Consider the following 17,594-nt stretch of genomic DNA (forward strand, 5'->3'; position numbering starts at 1 on the left):
GAAAAAGTCACAGGATATAAAAGTGATAGAAAACAACGGAAAGCTAAAAGAAAAAAAGTGAGGGATAGAGAGAGACAAAATAGGATAGAGATAAGTGAAAAGGGACGTTGAAGGTAGGAAATGATGGACGAAGAGTAAAAGGAAGCTCGAGGGGCAAAACAATTACCCTACCCTACTCGTTTCGAGGCACATTTTCACCCCTTGCAATGTGGGAACGCCACCCCTTACGGTATGCCTCCACTTTTCCCTCTCTTAGCAAGCGTATATCGAGTAAGCCAAAGGGCTCGTATTATATGTATGAGCGTGCGATATTCCTAGTACTCACGGTGTGTTGTATAAGCCCACAGAGAGTATGCTTTAGAGGTAGAATGAGTAAAAAGAGGAGAAAATTATTATACGCAGAAGAGCATGGATATAGAAGTCAACGGGATCTAAGGAAGGAACAGGAATAGGAGGCCTTTATGAGACATGCGTAGACAAGACTGCGTAAACGGACAGGTAAAATAAGGCAGCCTATCTTTTATACACGCAAGTACACCCCTTAGAACGGCAATCAATAAGTTGTATGACGACGCGACACTTATACAATACTTCATGAAAAGAGTTAGTGAATTATCCAAACCATGGAAAAGAAGACTTGAAGGGAATCAATTATTCTTTTTATTGACGTGTTGAGAGATATTTCAGTTTTTTATTTAAATTTTTTTTTTGTCTAACAGATTCAAAAGTTTGAAAAATCCCGTTTTAATGAAAATATGTTTCATCATAATTTTGTAAAATAGAGGAAAATTTTTCGGATTTTAGATACTTTAACACTAATTCTTATTTTTTCATGTTTAAGATGATTCAAAAATCGGGGTTTTTTTTTCGAACATCAGTACAACTACATAATTTTTCAACATAAAGTTTTTTGACAGTTATGTAGAATGAAAATGACTTAAATAAATTACTATAATAAGTTGATAAGATTAATTATCACTATTAAATTAAAAAAAGTTTTTTAAAAGCCTCAATTTTTGTATTGTATAAAAGATTTTTAATTTATTTTTTCGATAATTCAATCAACAACGAATAAAAAAAAAAATACTCCATAGTTAATTGGATTGTACTTAACATTAACCCTTTAATGTTCGGGCTTGAATTCTCACTCTTAGTTTTAGTCATATGTCTTTTTCTTTAAGTGAGAGAACTGTAGTCTGTTTCCTAGAGAAGGGGTTCGAAAATTAGTAGAAAGGGACGCATGGATACACTACTACAACTAAACCGTCTCTCACACAACCGCATAACGGACTATGATTGGCTCTCCCCCTAACAGCTCACACCGGGATTCTTTGCGACTCCAGAAAATTAAAGGGTTAGTAGCAAATTTTGTTGGTTGAATTCAAGAATTGATTCCAAAAACTCATCAGCTCTGAACATCAAAAAATCACTTCGATCATCGCCGGTCCGGTCAAAATCGGTTGATTCGTTCGTGAGTTATTGTTGACAAAAGAAAACCAAAAAAAGTGATTTTTCTGAATTACTCCGAAATCCCTAGTCCGATCAAATTAGGCTTAAAGATTCTTCACGAAGCTTAAAAAACTACATCGAATGCCGCCAATCGCGTAGAAATTGGTTCATTCATTCAAAAGTTATTGCGGTGTAAAGATTTGAAAAATAGTGTTTTATCAAATTTCTATCAGACTTTTGAACTTGAAGAGCCCAATAGCATACAAAAGCTATTTCTTTGAGCTCGATGAGCTCAAAAACGTCATAAGTGCAATCTCAAGCGTAGGTATGGAATTGGCGAGAAGTTACAGAGATGGCTTTCAGGGTCAACCGTTTTCCTAAATTTTTTTTATAAAAATTTCGAGAGTTTTCGTAAAAATCCATAAGCTAGTGATATTTTTCACTGAATTAATTCGTAAATATTGATTTATTCACAAGGACTCGAATTTAACTGTAAAAATTAGTCAAATTAGTTAAGTTATGTATATTAGCCATTAGTCATAATGGAACAAAGGCTGCATAAAACTTCTATGATATGGTAATAAAACTAATTAGTTGTATGAAGTCATATCGACCAAAAAGATTATAAATATGGAAAATATGTAGCAAATCGTAGTTTTCCATAAATGATCAAAAGCTATGCACATCATACATAGTAAGTAGTTGGCTTACTTAAAAACGTAACCGTGTATCTTCCCTTAAAAAGACTTGTCGGTTCCTGGCGAATATTCGACGTTCGTGAGGACTTTCCGGACTTGTTTTAGCAGCACGTACAACCTAGTTATATAGGTCATGAGAGAACGAAGCTGCACCTTTGGTTCAGCTGCCATGGAATTTTTTTGATATCAGACAAGTCGAGCTCTCACGAGGCCATAGAAATCCCAAGCCTTGGTGTTTATCATAATTCACGTGAAGCCTCGTGCCACAGATAGGACTCATGCTTACATTAGTACTCTTCACATACTCATATACATCTGTAAATATATATATGCGATATATTATATAAAAGATGTTGAAGAAGCAGAAAATGTTGAAATTCCCGTGATACTTGGATCCCGTGCACTGGATCTTTCTCGACTGATCCGTGCCTGCGCGGAATAAAGGATCGAACTCGTGCACAGATCGCTATCTTACGTAAAAACACGTCGTCGTGCGGTCGTTCGTCTTATGACCACCCGGCACGTTCTCGTTGTAAACTCGATGTTTTCGATGTACGTACCTATTGTACATCGGTATAACAATACTAAACAAACTTTCAATAAACAAAAGCATTAAACTTTTGTTTAAATTAATTTTTAGATTGTTTTATGCAATCGTTAGATTTTACCTTGTGATTCCGAGTCGAAATCAAAACAGACCTTGTGATATTGGTTACTCGTAACTCGAGGAGTTTTGTCCCCATGTAACGAATTTACTACAAAACCAGACGTTGAATAATTATAATATTAAATGTAATGATAACAATAACAATATTAACATTATTTCAGATTTAAAGGCGGGACTCACATCCTAATCAGGCCCATTTTTTTGTTTTTTAACTTCCCGCTAAGTTATTGATTTCGGTCTGATTTTCGAAAGTCGAGTTTTTATTATATCTTCACGTTTTGAGGTCCCAGGAAGCCATTCTGACGATTCCCGCTGAGGTGGAAATTAAAAAAAAAAAAAATTTGAATTTCTATGTTTTTTTTTTTTAAATATAATAACTTAGAAACGTACAAAAAAATCATAATAAAACCAAGTATACGTTTTTTGTGTTCAGTTTTCATCTTTTTGTAATTTGAATATTTTTTATTTTAAAATATTATAAGTTTTTTGAAAATGTTTAAATTGAAAAAAAAATTTTAATTTTTTTCAATCCGAATTATTTGTCAATTTTTCTTTACCGAGAAAAAAAAATTTTGTCGATTTGAATTCTTTTCTATGCCGACAAAAAAAAATTTCCAAAATTTTTTTTTTTAAACTCAAAAAAGAAATCAATTTTTTTCTTAATTAAATTTTATTTTCTTAAATCAATTTTCCACAACTGGTTATCTCTTTCATAAAAAAGAGCTCAAAAAATTTCGGCCGATGCAAAAAAAACGGTGTACTTCTCAAGCTTTAATTTTTATCACTTCAAGTAACTTGTTTAAAGAATTTTTTCGTTATCACTTGACACAACATTTTTAAGTTCGGAAATGTTTGAGCAGTGAAACATCCAAGGTCTAAGGTTATTGAACTTGGTCAGAACAGGAAGTGTTAGGATTAACTAGGATCAAGCGCTTATGAAGATTTTCTCAATTGTTATCTATTTCACTACTACATTTTGTAAATTGAAATTGTTGTAAATTTTTTACTTTCCACTACTTAACAATGTTGTACCTTTGAAAAATTAAACTGTTTAGTTCCCATTTTCCGCTTTTAAAGTCAACTCAGCTTCCTTGATCCCATGGGTAAAATCCACAAAGACGTTTCTCGCTTTCATTTTAATGCACTAAACCTTTACTGTACAGTAACATGTATTTTGGTCTCGTAAGGATCATATACAGGGTGTCTCTGAAGTGGCGGGAGTAATTGTTGGGGTCGATAGAGAAAAAAATACTGAATCGAAAGTTCCTGAGCCAAAAATTTTTTTGGGCCATAGAATTTGAGTTATGAATTAAAAACGATAGCCAATCAGAAGCGCGCTATTCGAGAAATGAAAATGAGCGGGGAAGTAGAGGAGACGCGAGAGTGAGATGCTGCAATAGCAGCTTACTCGCTCACACAAAGCCGAGCATGAGAGGGGATTGTGACGCTATGAGCCGAGTACGTAAGTGTGAATGAGTGGATGTATGAGGTCGCAAGCGGACGGCTTAATGTATGAGTGTGTGTCCGTGTATCGCAGCATTATTGGAGGCGTTGTAACGCTGAATTAAAGCTAACCGGGTACTCTAAGACAGAGGAAAAATTTTAATTTTTATTTTTATTCGAAAAAATTTAATAAAAAAATAAAAAGGCCCAAGATTTAACCAGACCCACAGAAACGGAGAGTAAATTTTTAATTCTCATTTATTTTGCTGGGGATTATTTTCAAATACAAAAAAAAAAAAAAGGCTAAGATTCAACTGGAATCCAAAAAGAGATGGATGAAAAAATTTTATTTTTTATTTTTAATCAGCAAAATTATTTTTCTTTAAAAAAGAGCCCAATCTCGACTGGAGCAAGAAAAAATGATTGAAAAATTTTATTATTAATTTTCAATCAACAAAATTATTATAAAAAAATAAATGGGCCCAAGTCTCAACCGGACCCAAACAAACGGATAAAAATTTTTATTACTTACTTAATTTGCTGGAAATTATCTTTAAAAACGAAAAAATTCCCAAGACTCGATCGGATCCAAAAAAATAACAGTACAAAAATTTTTCCTTATTTTCAATCAGCAAAATTGTTTCTTTTAAAAAAGGCCCAATCTCGACTGGAGCAAAAAAAAATGATTAAAAAATTTTATTATTAATTTTCAATCAACAAAATTATTTAAAAAAAAATAGTCCGCAGACTCAACCGGACCCAAACAAACAGATAGATAGTTTTAATTACTTATTTATTTTGATGGGAATTATTTTAAAAACGAAGAAAATCGCCCAAGACTCGACCGGACCCAAAAAAAAAAAAATAAATTGAAAAATTTTGTTTTCATTTTCAATCAGCCAAATTAATTTCTTTTCGAAACAAGGCCCAATCTCAAACAGACTAAGAGAAACTAATTAAAAAATTTTATTTTTTATTATTAATCAAATATTATTTAAAAAAAAGAAAATAAGCCACAGACTTAACCGGACTTAAACAAACGGATAGAAAATTTTTATTACTTACTTAATTTGCTGGAAATTATCTTTAAAAACGAAAAAATGCCCAAGACTCCATCAGACCGAAAGGGAGATGAATAAAAAAATTTTACTATTCATTTTTAATCATCATAATTAACTTTTTTATAATAAAAGGCTCAATTTCGACCGGACCCAGAAAAAATGATCCAAAAATTTTATTTTTTATTGTTGATCATCAAAACTAATTAAAAAAACAAATGAGGCCCTAGACTCAACTGGACCCAAACAAACGGATAAATAATTTTTATTACTTATTTATTTTGCAGGAAATTATTTTTGAAAACGATAAAAATGCCCTAGACTCGACCAGACCCGAAATAAAATAAATTGAAAATCTTTGTTTTTCTATTTTTAATCAGCAAAATTATTTTCCTTTGAAAAAGGGCCTGATCTCGACTGGAGCAAGAAAAAATAATTGAAAAGTTTTATAATGAATTTTTAATCAACAAAAATTTTTTAAAAAAGAAAATAGGCCCCAGACTTAACTGGACCCAAACAAACGGAAAGAAAACTTTTATTCCTGTTTTTTTGTTGGGAATTATTTTTCGAAACAAAAAAATTGCCCAAGACTCGACCGGACCCGAAAAAGATAAATCGAAAAATTTTATTTCTAAATATTAATTAACTAAATTATTAAGAAAAAAAAATAGACCCAAGACGCAGCAGGACCCAAATAAACGGATAGAAATTTTTTTATTACTTGATCACCAAGATTAATTTTCCTTGAAAAGAAAGGCCCAATCTCAAACAGACTTCGAATAACTGATTGAAAAATTTTATTATCAATTATTAATTAACAACATTATTCTTAAAAAAATTAATAGGCCCCAGACTCAATCGGACCCAAACAAACGGATCGAAAACTTTTATTTCCCATTCATTTTGCTAGGAATTATTTTTAAAAACGAAAAAATGCCCAAGACTCGACCAGAGCCAAGAATAGAAGAATGCAAAAAAATTTATTTTCTCTTTTCAATAACAAACAAAAATTTATTGAACAAAAATCAGCCTAATCTTGACAAGACGATAAAAAACTGATTGAAAAAATTTATTATCAATTATTAATTGACAAAATTATTTCAAAAAAGAAAATAGGCCCCAGACTCAACCGGACCAAAACGAACAGATAGAAAATTTTTATTACTTATTTCTTATGCTCGGAATAATTTTTGAAAACAGAAGGAATTGCCCAAGACTCAACCGGACCCAACCAAACGGATGGAAAACTTTCATTTCTCATTTATTTTGCTGGGAATTATTCTGTAAAATAATTTTTCAATTAATCGTCAGGTAAAATCAAAAAATAAATTAAAACAAACATTGAACTCAAGTCCCAATAATTTTGATATTTTAATTAAAATTATTTTTTAATTAATTGACAGGTAAAATGTCAAATAAGGAATTGAAAAAAAAATCGCTCTCGAGTCCTGATAATTTTGATATTTTTATTTAAATTATTTATCAGTTAATTAACAGGTAAAATGTCAACTAATAAATTAAAAAAAAATTGAACTCAAGTCCGAATAATTTTGATATTTTAATTGAAATTATTTATCAGTTAATTGACAGGTAAAATGTAAAAAAATATACTAAAAAAAAAATCGCTCTCGAGTCCTGATAATTTTGATATTATTATTAAAATTATTAATCACTTAATCAACAAGCGAAATGTCAAATGATAAATTAAAAAAAAAAATTGAACTCAAGTCCGAATAATTTTGATATTTTTAATAGAATTATCTATCAGTGAATTAACAGGTAGAATGTCAAATTATAAATTAAGAAAAAAATTGAACTCAAGTCCGAATAATTTTGATATTTTTATTAGAATTATCTATCAGTGAATTAACAGGTAGAGTGTCAAATTATAAATTAAGAAAAAAATTGAACTCAAGTCCGAATAATTTTGATATTTTTATTAGAATTATCTATCGGTGAATTAACAGGTAGAATGTCAAATTATAAATTAAGAAAAAAATTGAACTCAAGTCCATTGTTTGTCCGGTTGATTCTGGGCCCTATTTTTTTTTCAAAATAATTTTCTCGATTAATAATAAAAATAAAATTTTTCAATCAGTTTCTTCTAGTCCGGTTGAGATTGGGCCTTTTTTTGAAGAAACATGATTTTGGTGATTGAAAATAAGGAAAAAATTCTTTTAATTATTTTTTTGGGTCCGATCGAGTCTTGGGAATTTTCTTCGTTTTTAAAAATAATTTCCACCAAATTAAGTAAGTAATAAAAATTTTTATCCGTTTGTTTGGGTCCGGTTGAGACTTGGGCCCATTTATTTTTTTATAATAATTTTGTTGATTGAAAATTAATAATAAAATTTTTCAATCATTTTTTCTTGCTCCAGTCGAGATTGGGCTCTTTTTTAAAGAAAAATAATTTTGTTGTTTAAAAATAAAAATAAAATTTTTTCATCCATCTCTTTTTGGATTCCAGTTGAATCTTAGCCTTTTTTTTTTTTTTGTATTTGAAAATAATCCCCAGCAAAATAAATGAGAATTAAAAATTTACTCTCCGTTTCTGTGGGTCTGGTTAAATCTTGGGCCTTTTTATTTTTTTTTATTAAATTTTTTCGAATAAAAATAAAAATTAAAATTTTTTCCTCTGTCTTAGAGTACCCGGTTAGCTTTAATTCAGCGTTACAACGCCTCCAATAATGCTGCGATACACGGACACACACTCATACATTAAGCCGTCCGCTTGCGACCTCATACATCCACTCATTCACACTTACGTACTCGGCTCATAGCGTCACAATCCCCTCTCATGCTCGGCTTTGTGTGAGCGAGTAAGCTGCTATTGCAGCATCTCACTCTCGCGTCTCCTCTACTTCCCCGCTCATTTTCATTTCTCGAATAGCGCGCTTCTGATTGGCTATCGTTTTTAATTCATAACTCAAATTCTATGGCCCAAAAAAATTTTTGGCTCAGGAACTTTCGATTCAGTATTTTTTTCTCTATCGACCCCAACAATTACTCCCGCCACTTCAGAGACACCCTGTATATAGACGTGCTTCCTTATAGTCTGATACCACTGTACTTTCAGTCTCTCAACATTTAAATAACTCATTTTTTCATGAGCTAAAGATAAGGAACTGAGAAAACATATTTATTTATATGTACTAACAGTCAAATAGTGTGAGTCATAATCACAATTTCACCGAATATCTTCTTTTATTATATCTTTACTTCAATAAGATTACAGCGATAACCATTATTAAATTACAAGTCTAAGAAAAAGATACCGTTATTTATTCACAACACTATTATTTTAGTTGGTTATTGTTATGTTGTCTTTAGGATCGTTACTTTAGTCACTTACATTAAAGGCTTAACTAACGGTATGATTTTAAAGTTATTATAACATGAGAAAAATTATAAAATTTGTATATACAGTTGTAATGAATAATTTTGTGAATTATGATTTCATAATATTTAAGATCTTGACATAATTCAACAATATTGTGAATGTAATTTTTCCGTTGATGTTCGATGTTTATTTTTTAAAAACTATCGTGTCGACTTTCTTGTAGTCGTAAACTTGTCATTGTGCAGCTTCACAATGTTTGCGTGAGTTAACAAAAATGATAGGTGACTTCCAATAAGTATGGAAATATATTTTTATGAAAATAATAGATTTAAGGAAAAAACAGTATTTTTTTTCGACTCTTTTACAAAAATTTATTAATTCGTTGTGTTTTAAAAGTCTAGTTTAAAAATCAGCTTAATTTAAAAATCATAAAAGGTCATTTGGGGTACTTCAAGAATTTTAAAATCATTAAAAATTGAATTTAGTTTGTTTTTGATTTTTTTTTCTCATCATTTATCTATTTTTAACAAAAAATTAAATGAATTTTGAAAATTTTGTGTTGGTATTATTATTTTTCAATGTTTGAGATTTTTCACCCTTTTTGAGTAAGCTTAAATGTTTTTGACTGACCTACACTAAAAAAAAATTAACTTGAATCAAGACAAAAAATTCTTGAACTAAGTAAAATTTACTTAAACGACGAAAAATTTCTTAGTTTAAAAATTTTTCTATTGAAATCAAAAAGATGAAATTCTTTAAAATTACTTACTTGATTTAAGTAAATTTTTTTTCTGTGCACAGAAAAATATATACATGTATAAGCATGAATATCAAAGAATTTTTTATTTTCGTCCTCAAAGTTTGCAAGGTCTCAGTGACTTCCCAAATTTTTTGGTTTAAGCTGGTTTTGTGGAAAAGGCTTCAAACTTATATATATTCATAGATGATATAAATGTTCACTTTTTTATGCTACCATAGTCTTTATTGATATTTAAGGATTTTTTTTTTTAATTATCTTAACGAGCACAGAAACTATTTGGTTGATATTTTTTTATATCTAGCTGTCTCTGTTAGAAAAAACCTAAAAAATTTCACCTCTTAAAAGACATCATCACATTCAAGATTGGGTAGTGAGACTTTTTTCACCACTAAGATTATCACCTTAAATCAATCTTTCAGCGTGACTGACGCCCGGAAGGAAGACCGATGTCATCGATCTGCGACTCTTCAGTGGAATTGTTTCTACGGTAATAAGAAGGAAGAATATAGGAAAAAATCCTTTTTACTTTCAATAATCTTTTGTTCTTTTTTCGAAGAATTTTTTTTCTCATTTCTGTTCTCGCCAAACGATGCAAGAAAGAGTCCAGGAAAAGGATTGGTAAAGGAACGATGAGAGTAAAAGCCAGTGTAGAGGCACAGTAGTAGTGACTGGTGCAAAAACAAGACGAAACATGGAAGAAAAGACTGTTGGCAAATGGCTGCTCAAGAGATACCGGAAACGGGGAAGGGGTGAGTGAAGTGGCTGAGAATTGTTTGCGATGAGGACCAGACACGACGAAGTGCAAAGTTATTATAGATTTACCATTAAGAACGTCGCGAGTGGATGACATTATCAAAAGTCGTAGAGGCCAAAGGTGAAAATAAAAAATAAAACAGTTCATGAACTCGTCGTTGACTGTAATTGACTGCCGACTGTATGAGTGGAATATTGCAAGAAATTTAAAAAAGGGATTAATGGGAAAATTATAAGAAAACAAATGCCTTTTGTCCGTTTTTTTTTGTTAACACGTTTTTCTTTTTCTGTAAAGCATTAACGCTTACAATGTTTTTTGAATATATTTTATTGTACATCAATAGGTATCTTCTACTAAAGATTGTGTGTATTCATAATTTATTCAATTAAAAAAAAGCATTACGAAGTTGTCGATCGCATAACTGAATGTAAATTAAAACATTTCATTAAAAGTATTCGTGGAAAGTTAAAAAAAACAAGGTTTATTTCATTTTTGTTATAAAATAAATTATGTTGCTAACTTAAGATGTAAAAAGGCAACTTATTTTCGATAACTGATACCAAAAATTAAATATAATATCTAAATATGTCCGTATGTATGTATGTACTATGAATAATTAAAATAATTGTGAATTTTGGTTTCAAAAGTTTCGCAGCAAATTGTAATCTTTGAAGAATAATTTGCAGTTTAAAAAAAAAAAAAAACTTGATTTTGACTGTATGTTCACAAATTTTTATCATTATAAAAGTGCAGATGAGAGATGATTGGAATTAAGAAAATAATTTGTCTTTAACAAGTTGAGAATAAGGCACAAATAACGCTTAGTGTTATGATGCGTGCAAAATAAAAATGATCTCTGAATTGCGCGGAAAAAATTTATCCGCTGAGTGTACCTCAAACCGGTTATTAAAAAAAAAAAAAAAAAAAAAAGATAGAAGAAAAAATAATAACCAAGACTCGAGTATTAGTATTGAGATAGTTATGAGAATAAGCAGAAGGAAAAAACTTATTATGTTTTAGAGTCTATTTGTCTTATTTTTATTTATCTATTTACTTTCGTTTTATTTAGTTTTTTTTTTAATTACTAATAAAGAACGAAGAAACTTTCTTGCACTCGACTCCTCGCTTGAGAGAAAAAGCAGAAAAAAACAAAAGCTAAGAGACTACAGTCTAGACCGATTAGTATTTGGTCGCCGGAACTTGGAACGAGCGGGCGTCGCGAAAAGATTCGAAGAAATGCAAGTGTACAAAGTATATAAGAAGAAGCAGTAAAGACCGAAGTGAAGAAGATCAAGGAAATAAGATGGTATACCGGAAGTCGAGACTGGAGTTTGGTGGCGCATGGAAAAGATAGTGCAAAGAGAACTCGGGAGATGGAAAAGACAAATAGAATTCGGAAAAACTTTTGTTCGTACAAATAAGGTATAATAGTCAGATTTGCAGTTAAATAAGACAGGAAATGGAGAAAGAAAAGGAAAAATTTGCTTCTGGTTTGTTTTAGTCGATTTCGAAAGCCCTGCCTTATTCTACGGAATGCCTTTTAAAAATTTACTAATCACTATATTTAAAGATATATTGCCTTAATCTTACAATCTTATCTAATTGAGGTTCAAACATAAATTTTTGATAACATTTTTAGGTAAACTGTCATTGATAAATCTGGAGGTTCTTCACTAATGGAATAACCTTGTTACAGAAAATTAAATCACTATTGGTTTATACTCATCCACCAGCGAAACTTAAGTCTGCATTACGAGACGTTAATAAGAGATTTAATTATTTTCAATAATGCATCGGTAATACATAGTGAATTAATCCATTATTAAATCTATTCTTTTATACCACCATGGTTGTCTGTAGACATTGATTTTTACCACTGATTTATTCTTAATTCATACTTCTACTAATATAAGCCAGAATCTTATCTTAGTTTCGTTATAACTAATTAATTGCGCATGCACAATTGATATTAAATTTTGTATAAAATAGAGAATATAATTGACTCCGGCAAAATGTTCAGTCTTATTTTTTTTTAAACTTTGTCGCATTCTTTAATGCTCTCAAAAAGCAATCTAGTGTTTTTTTTGTCATTTATCGTCTACATACTAGTATAATTTTTTATCAATTGAGGGTGCATAAACTTTTTTCATAGTCATAGGAGAACTGATGAAAAACTTCTTAGGAGAACTGATGAAAATTCGATTTTCGAATACCGGGGTGAAGCCAGTAACTTGTCGATTTTTCAAAAATCATTGATTTTCATAGCAGGAAATTAAGAATTTAAAAAAATCTTAGGAATTTTCATCTGACTATCTAAAATTATGATTTTTTGTGAGAAGAATTTCTCAATTGATTTATAAAAAATTTTAATTCAGTAACTATATTACGATAAAAATATTTATGCTCAATTCATAAATATAACTTAAAAAAATCTTTTTTCTAATTATTTTAGAAAGCATTTCGAAAAGGTTTTATTTATCTGAAATGAAATTCTTCCGATTGACGAATAATTAATAATTACAACATGCCTGACAAAAAAATTGACGTTCAAAAATTGTGTAGTTAGATCGAAAATGTCTGAAAAAAAATTGATTTCTAAATCGTGATTGAAATATTGGGCAATTGATGATAAATGTAATGAATGATAATTTTTTTAATTATCTTAATGCACGTTCAAAATAAACAACACTATCTTACATTTCAAAAGTTAGCATTAGAAAAGCAGAAAGTGATCTTATTTCTCGAAGTTTTAGTTTCGATTGGAATGCTCAGGATTAAAGACTAGGTTAACAAAAATTTGATTGAAATACTAATGTACTTAAATGTTATTCTTTGAGCAATGTGAAGCTTGTTATAATCTTCCTTGAGATGAGTGTCTTGGAATTTTTAAGCTGAAGATAAAGTCGTGGGGAAGATCTTGGTAGCATATCTAGTGTGATTTCCCATGGGCAATGTCGACCGATCAGACGATCGAATGAGAGGTTGAAAACCTCACTGGGAAACCTAATATCATGGACTAACCCTCAGCTTTTTCTTGTACTTCCATCACCCCTTGCTTTCTTCAGAGAACATCTACAACCCCCAGAGAGCAGAAAGAGGAAGGATAATATAAATTTGAGAGCATTCTAAACCTCCATTCAAGTTACTGTGAGAACCGAGTAGTTTTTATACCGAAAGCGACACTGCAATAACGACTGCTTAATCGATTGTATCCCACAATATGGTTCTTACTTCTATTCTGCAATAGCGTATTAACTATAGTGAAGTTCCTCGAATCGATTTCGAGGGAGCCTACTCAAAAATACGTCTGCGTATCTGTTCCTTAAAAAATAATTCGCAGTATAAAAGGACGACTTGAAAATCCATTTCGCTCGAACCATTAAACGTTTTACGTTGGCTAACACATTACTTGGTCTTCCAAAATAAACTTCAACTTTTTTATTCTTATTTCAGAACGCTTTTTTTAAATTTCAATAACTTTTAGCTCCTCATCTTGGTTTCTCATGTTTGCGATATTTATGTGCAAGGATTTTGTATTTCTCAACCAATAAGATGTGAATAAAAAAAAAAATAACAAGATACTTATGAAGAAAATTTGAGGGCTTAAGGTGAGGGGGCGTAATCACTCGTTTTGGGTTCCTCCGGAGGCTAAAAAAGATTGACTCCATTTCTTTTGGCATGTGCGTGTCGATTTGATCATTATTTTGTACTGTATAATGCTATATCTTATTTTTTATTTATTTTTTTTTGCTGATTACATTTATATACATGCATACATGCCTCTTTGAAAGTAAAGTTTTAAAATTTTCTCATTCAGCGAGTTCTCACGAGCTATTTGAAATTATCAAAATCAAAAATGCATTCGTTTGAAATACGATAATAAAATAATTGGTATTAACGGTACGTTAGGAATTCGATAATATTCGACGCTCACTGGATAATGTTATTTTATAACGGGACAGTTCTGGCTACTACATACTGTTAACATTCATGTATTAAATTTTTTTTTAGATGTATGGAAAATTCATATAATGAAGTTATTTGTATAGATGACGTTGATATGAAACCATTAATTCTTAATATGGAACTTTTAATGAATAATGAGGTCTTCAGTTATATCAGTTTATTGAAACGGTTATGTGCTTATACTGGGTTAATTATGCAATCAAAACTTTATTTATAATAAAAATTTTAGAAAAACAAAGTAATAATGATAATAATTTTTAAACTTCAAAGAGCACCCGAAATTTACTGCTTTTAGACAAAAAAATACTTCCTAAAAATAAAAACATCACATGTACTTTTAAAAGTTAACGCATAGTTAAAATTTTGATTACCGAAGATAAAGAATTTTACGTTTAGTCAATTAAGTAACGAATAAAAATATAAATTTTTTAGTATTCATTAAAATTTCTTATGAAAGTATCTATTTATACATACCTTTAAAGATTTATACTTCTTAATACATTACATTTTATCGGTTAACAGACGATAAGTTTTTTCAAGTGTATGTTAATATATCTTGACCAGCCTAACGATACATACTTACAATTGAAATGTGACACACTTCACTCTGCTCTGTTATCTCTACTTTTAGAACCAGGAAATACCTTGTCTCTAAAGGAGTTTACAAATGTATCCGAGATAAAGATACAATATTGATAAAAAAAAGGTTCTATCGGCTACTAAGCCTAAAATCCCTTATAAAAAGAAACTCAAATGTAAAAAATTTTTTCTATCATATCTTTAAGTCTACACATACTATGTTACACGTCGTTAGCAACATTAAAAGACTCTAATAAACTGTAACACTTCTCTTCAACTTATTACAACTATTAGTGTGTTATACAATCATTCTTACATATGCAAAAACAAATCTCTTTTAAATTGTATGTAGACAAGCGTGCAGTTGCTTTACAAGTTAACTAATATACCAAGAAATGTAAATCTTTGTCAAAGTTCATTCAACTATCTGAATAACTCAATTTATCAACAAAATTTAATAGAAATGCAACTATAGCAGAAAAAATTTTTTTTCGTGCTAGTTTCATCTCAACTACAAAGTCTGGATTTCAATGAAGAAAAAAAACTGAGCCAATTCCCAAAGACAATTCCCTGGACGGTGGACTTTTTACAAATTCAGTTTCCTTGTGAATCCAACGAACATTCGGAGTTTCCTTTGAACTCGCTTCCCTAGTTACTATCAACTTATAAGAAAACCAGTAGGAGTAGAAATTGCCAAAGAAATTCGATTTTATATTTTTTTCTATCCCTCTTCTTAGACTTGGGCTTTCTATCATCTCTTCGAACATATGTGCTTAGCACATAAGTTTTTTTTTATCTCGATTTCCATCCCTCAACCTCCATGCAAACCAGACGAAGTTCCGGAAAATGATTAGAACATAATTCAATGAGCAGTTACTCAACGTAAATTTGAATTCGCTGACGTTGATAATTATGCAGATATGGAGTGACATGACTCTATGATACTTCTCGGTCGCTATATTTGAAACTCGATATTGTTCACAATATAAAAGTATATAATCCATTGTGTGTCATGCACTTTCGTTGATATTTTCGCCTCTTAGACGCTTTGATTTTTATAAGAGCTCCAACATCAGAAGCAATACATCCAAGCCAACCAGCATTATTCGATCGAAAGCACTCCAGAATATTTCCTGCTTGGTATGTGTACCTATATTCGTGCGTATATACTTGGAAACTGTGGCTATACTTAGGCCACAACCAGACATCCAGAAGCACCTAACTGTATACTCTGTTGGCAGCTCGACTGCTAATCGAGTTATCGATCCTACCCCAAACAAGTTACGCGCGCCCGTGCTTATTGCATCTCAGATTTGTATACCAACCCAATCATCTTGTCAGTAGCATTATTTCAAATTATATCACGTGCTTTATTTAACTTAATTATCATTGTTTAGCAACAATGACTTAAGTAAACCTTGTCATATTTAGAATTACTATTTTAAAAAATGTTTGATGTAACCTGATACTTCTAAATCGAAAAATTCGATGTCCTGTACGATCTGACACGAAAATTGGCTGCATTAGGCTTGATATCATTTAATGTAGTCATAAATTCATATAATTTTTCATCTAAGTCAAAAAATGTTCTCGTGGAAGCTATCATTCATTGAGATAGAATACTTTATTTTACGATAAAAAATGGAAGTTTTGGAGCTTTTTTAGAAATCGTGTGTGATTGCAGTATTGTAAAGTTATTGTTTAACATCAGATGATTTTTAATACTTAGTATACACTTTAATATATGAAAATTTGTCGGAAATAGAAATCAGACAAGCAGACTAAACTACACAGGTAGACATTTGTTGAGACACGGTATTCATAGGTACATGTCTGCTGTCAGACAGCAGCATCTGGGGTTAATATAAAAAGAACTATAAGGAAGAAAAAGTGTGGATAAATTGTTCAGGCTATGTACTGAGAAGAAAAATTCCAATATGCCTCAAAACGCGCTCAAGCGTGCTTGGAATGTATTCGAAGCTTTGATTGTGCTATGGAAGCATATTTTCATTCTATTCTTTTATTTATGTACATACATATAAATATATCGTGTAAGACTTTGCTTTGTAACAGCGTATTCGAAAATATCTGCTTTCTTGTCATTTTACTGAAGTTGATGATACCTTCGATATGTAACAATCTGTGAATTTTCCTAGAGATACTGGTATTTTAATATCAATTTTAGTTGAATATGCTGTGTCACTTATTCGTTACGGTAAATAAAAAGAAAATGTTGAGAAACTGATAATCGTATACTTGCCAATCGTACACTCCTGTTATCGTTGATTCAGTCCTACATTGATTAATATGTGTTTATATTTATTAGTTCACTATTTATTATTATAAATGCGGAAAATGATGGAAAATATGAAATAAGCATTTAATTAATAATGAAGAAATTATGACGATAATTAATTTTGAAAAAAAAAAAAAAAAAAGAGTGACAGATTAAGATTGTCATTTTTTATCTACCTGTTTTTCAAGTAATCATTAACTTGATTAAAAGAATGGGATGACTTACAGTGTTTGTCAATAGTTATCGCACTTTTTGTACGATATATTGTCAATTGATGTCACTGATTTTTCAAAATCAATTTTTGATTCCTTATTGGTTTTTTTTGTTTCTTTTTTTTTCTTTTTTAATGAATTTATTGAAAACTATGCATTTAAAATGATGACTGTCAATAATCAGTTTTTTTTATGATTGCAGGTAATGTGTCTGCAGAAAAAAAACTTGTTAGAAAGTCCAGACTTCAATCGCTAATTGGACTACTGTAGTTGTAAAATCATGCTATTGGTGAGTTCGTTTTAGTGTTTCTAAAACAAAGTGTTAGTGCGTGAGTGAAAATTTTTAAATAAAATCATTAAAAGCTTGATAAA

General features: G+C 30.4%; 1 protein-coding gene across 1 annotated transcript in view; it reads left to right on the forward strand.

The window, feature by feature from the left end:
* The first annotated feature begins 17,502 nt into the window (after nucleotides 1-17,502).
* The window catches only part of LOC141525696 (uncharacterized), a 131,600-nt gene continuing 131,508 nt past the window's right edge, over nucleotides 17,503-17,594 (forward strand). The window contains exon 1 of the mRNA XM_074240260.1: nucleotides 17,503-17,511. Within this exon, the coding sequence (XP_074096361.1) occupies nucleotides 17,503-17,511 (9 nt within the window). The remainder of the gene's footprint in view (nucleotides 17,512-17,594) is intronic.

Source organism: Cotesia typhae, unplaced genomic scaffold, assembly GCF_013202065.1.
Source record: "Cotesia typhae breed Kobodo isofemale line unplaced genomic scaffold, CoteBio_Ctyphae contig_27, whole genome shotgun sequence".
Classification (NCBI taxonomy): Eukaryota; Metazoa; Arthropoda; class Insecta; order Hymenoptera; family Braconidae; genus Cotesia; species Cotesia typhae.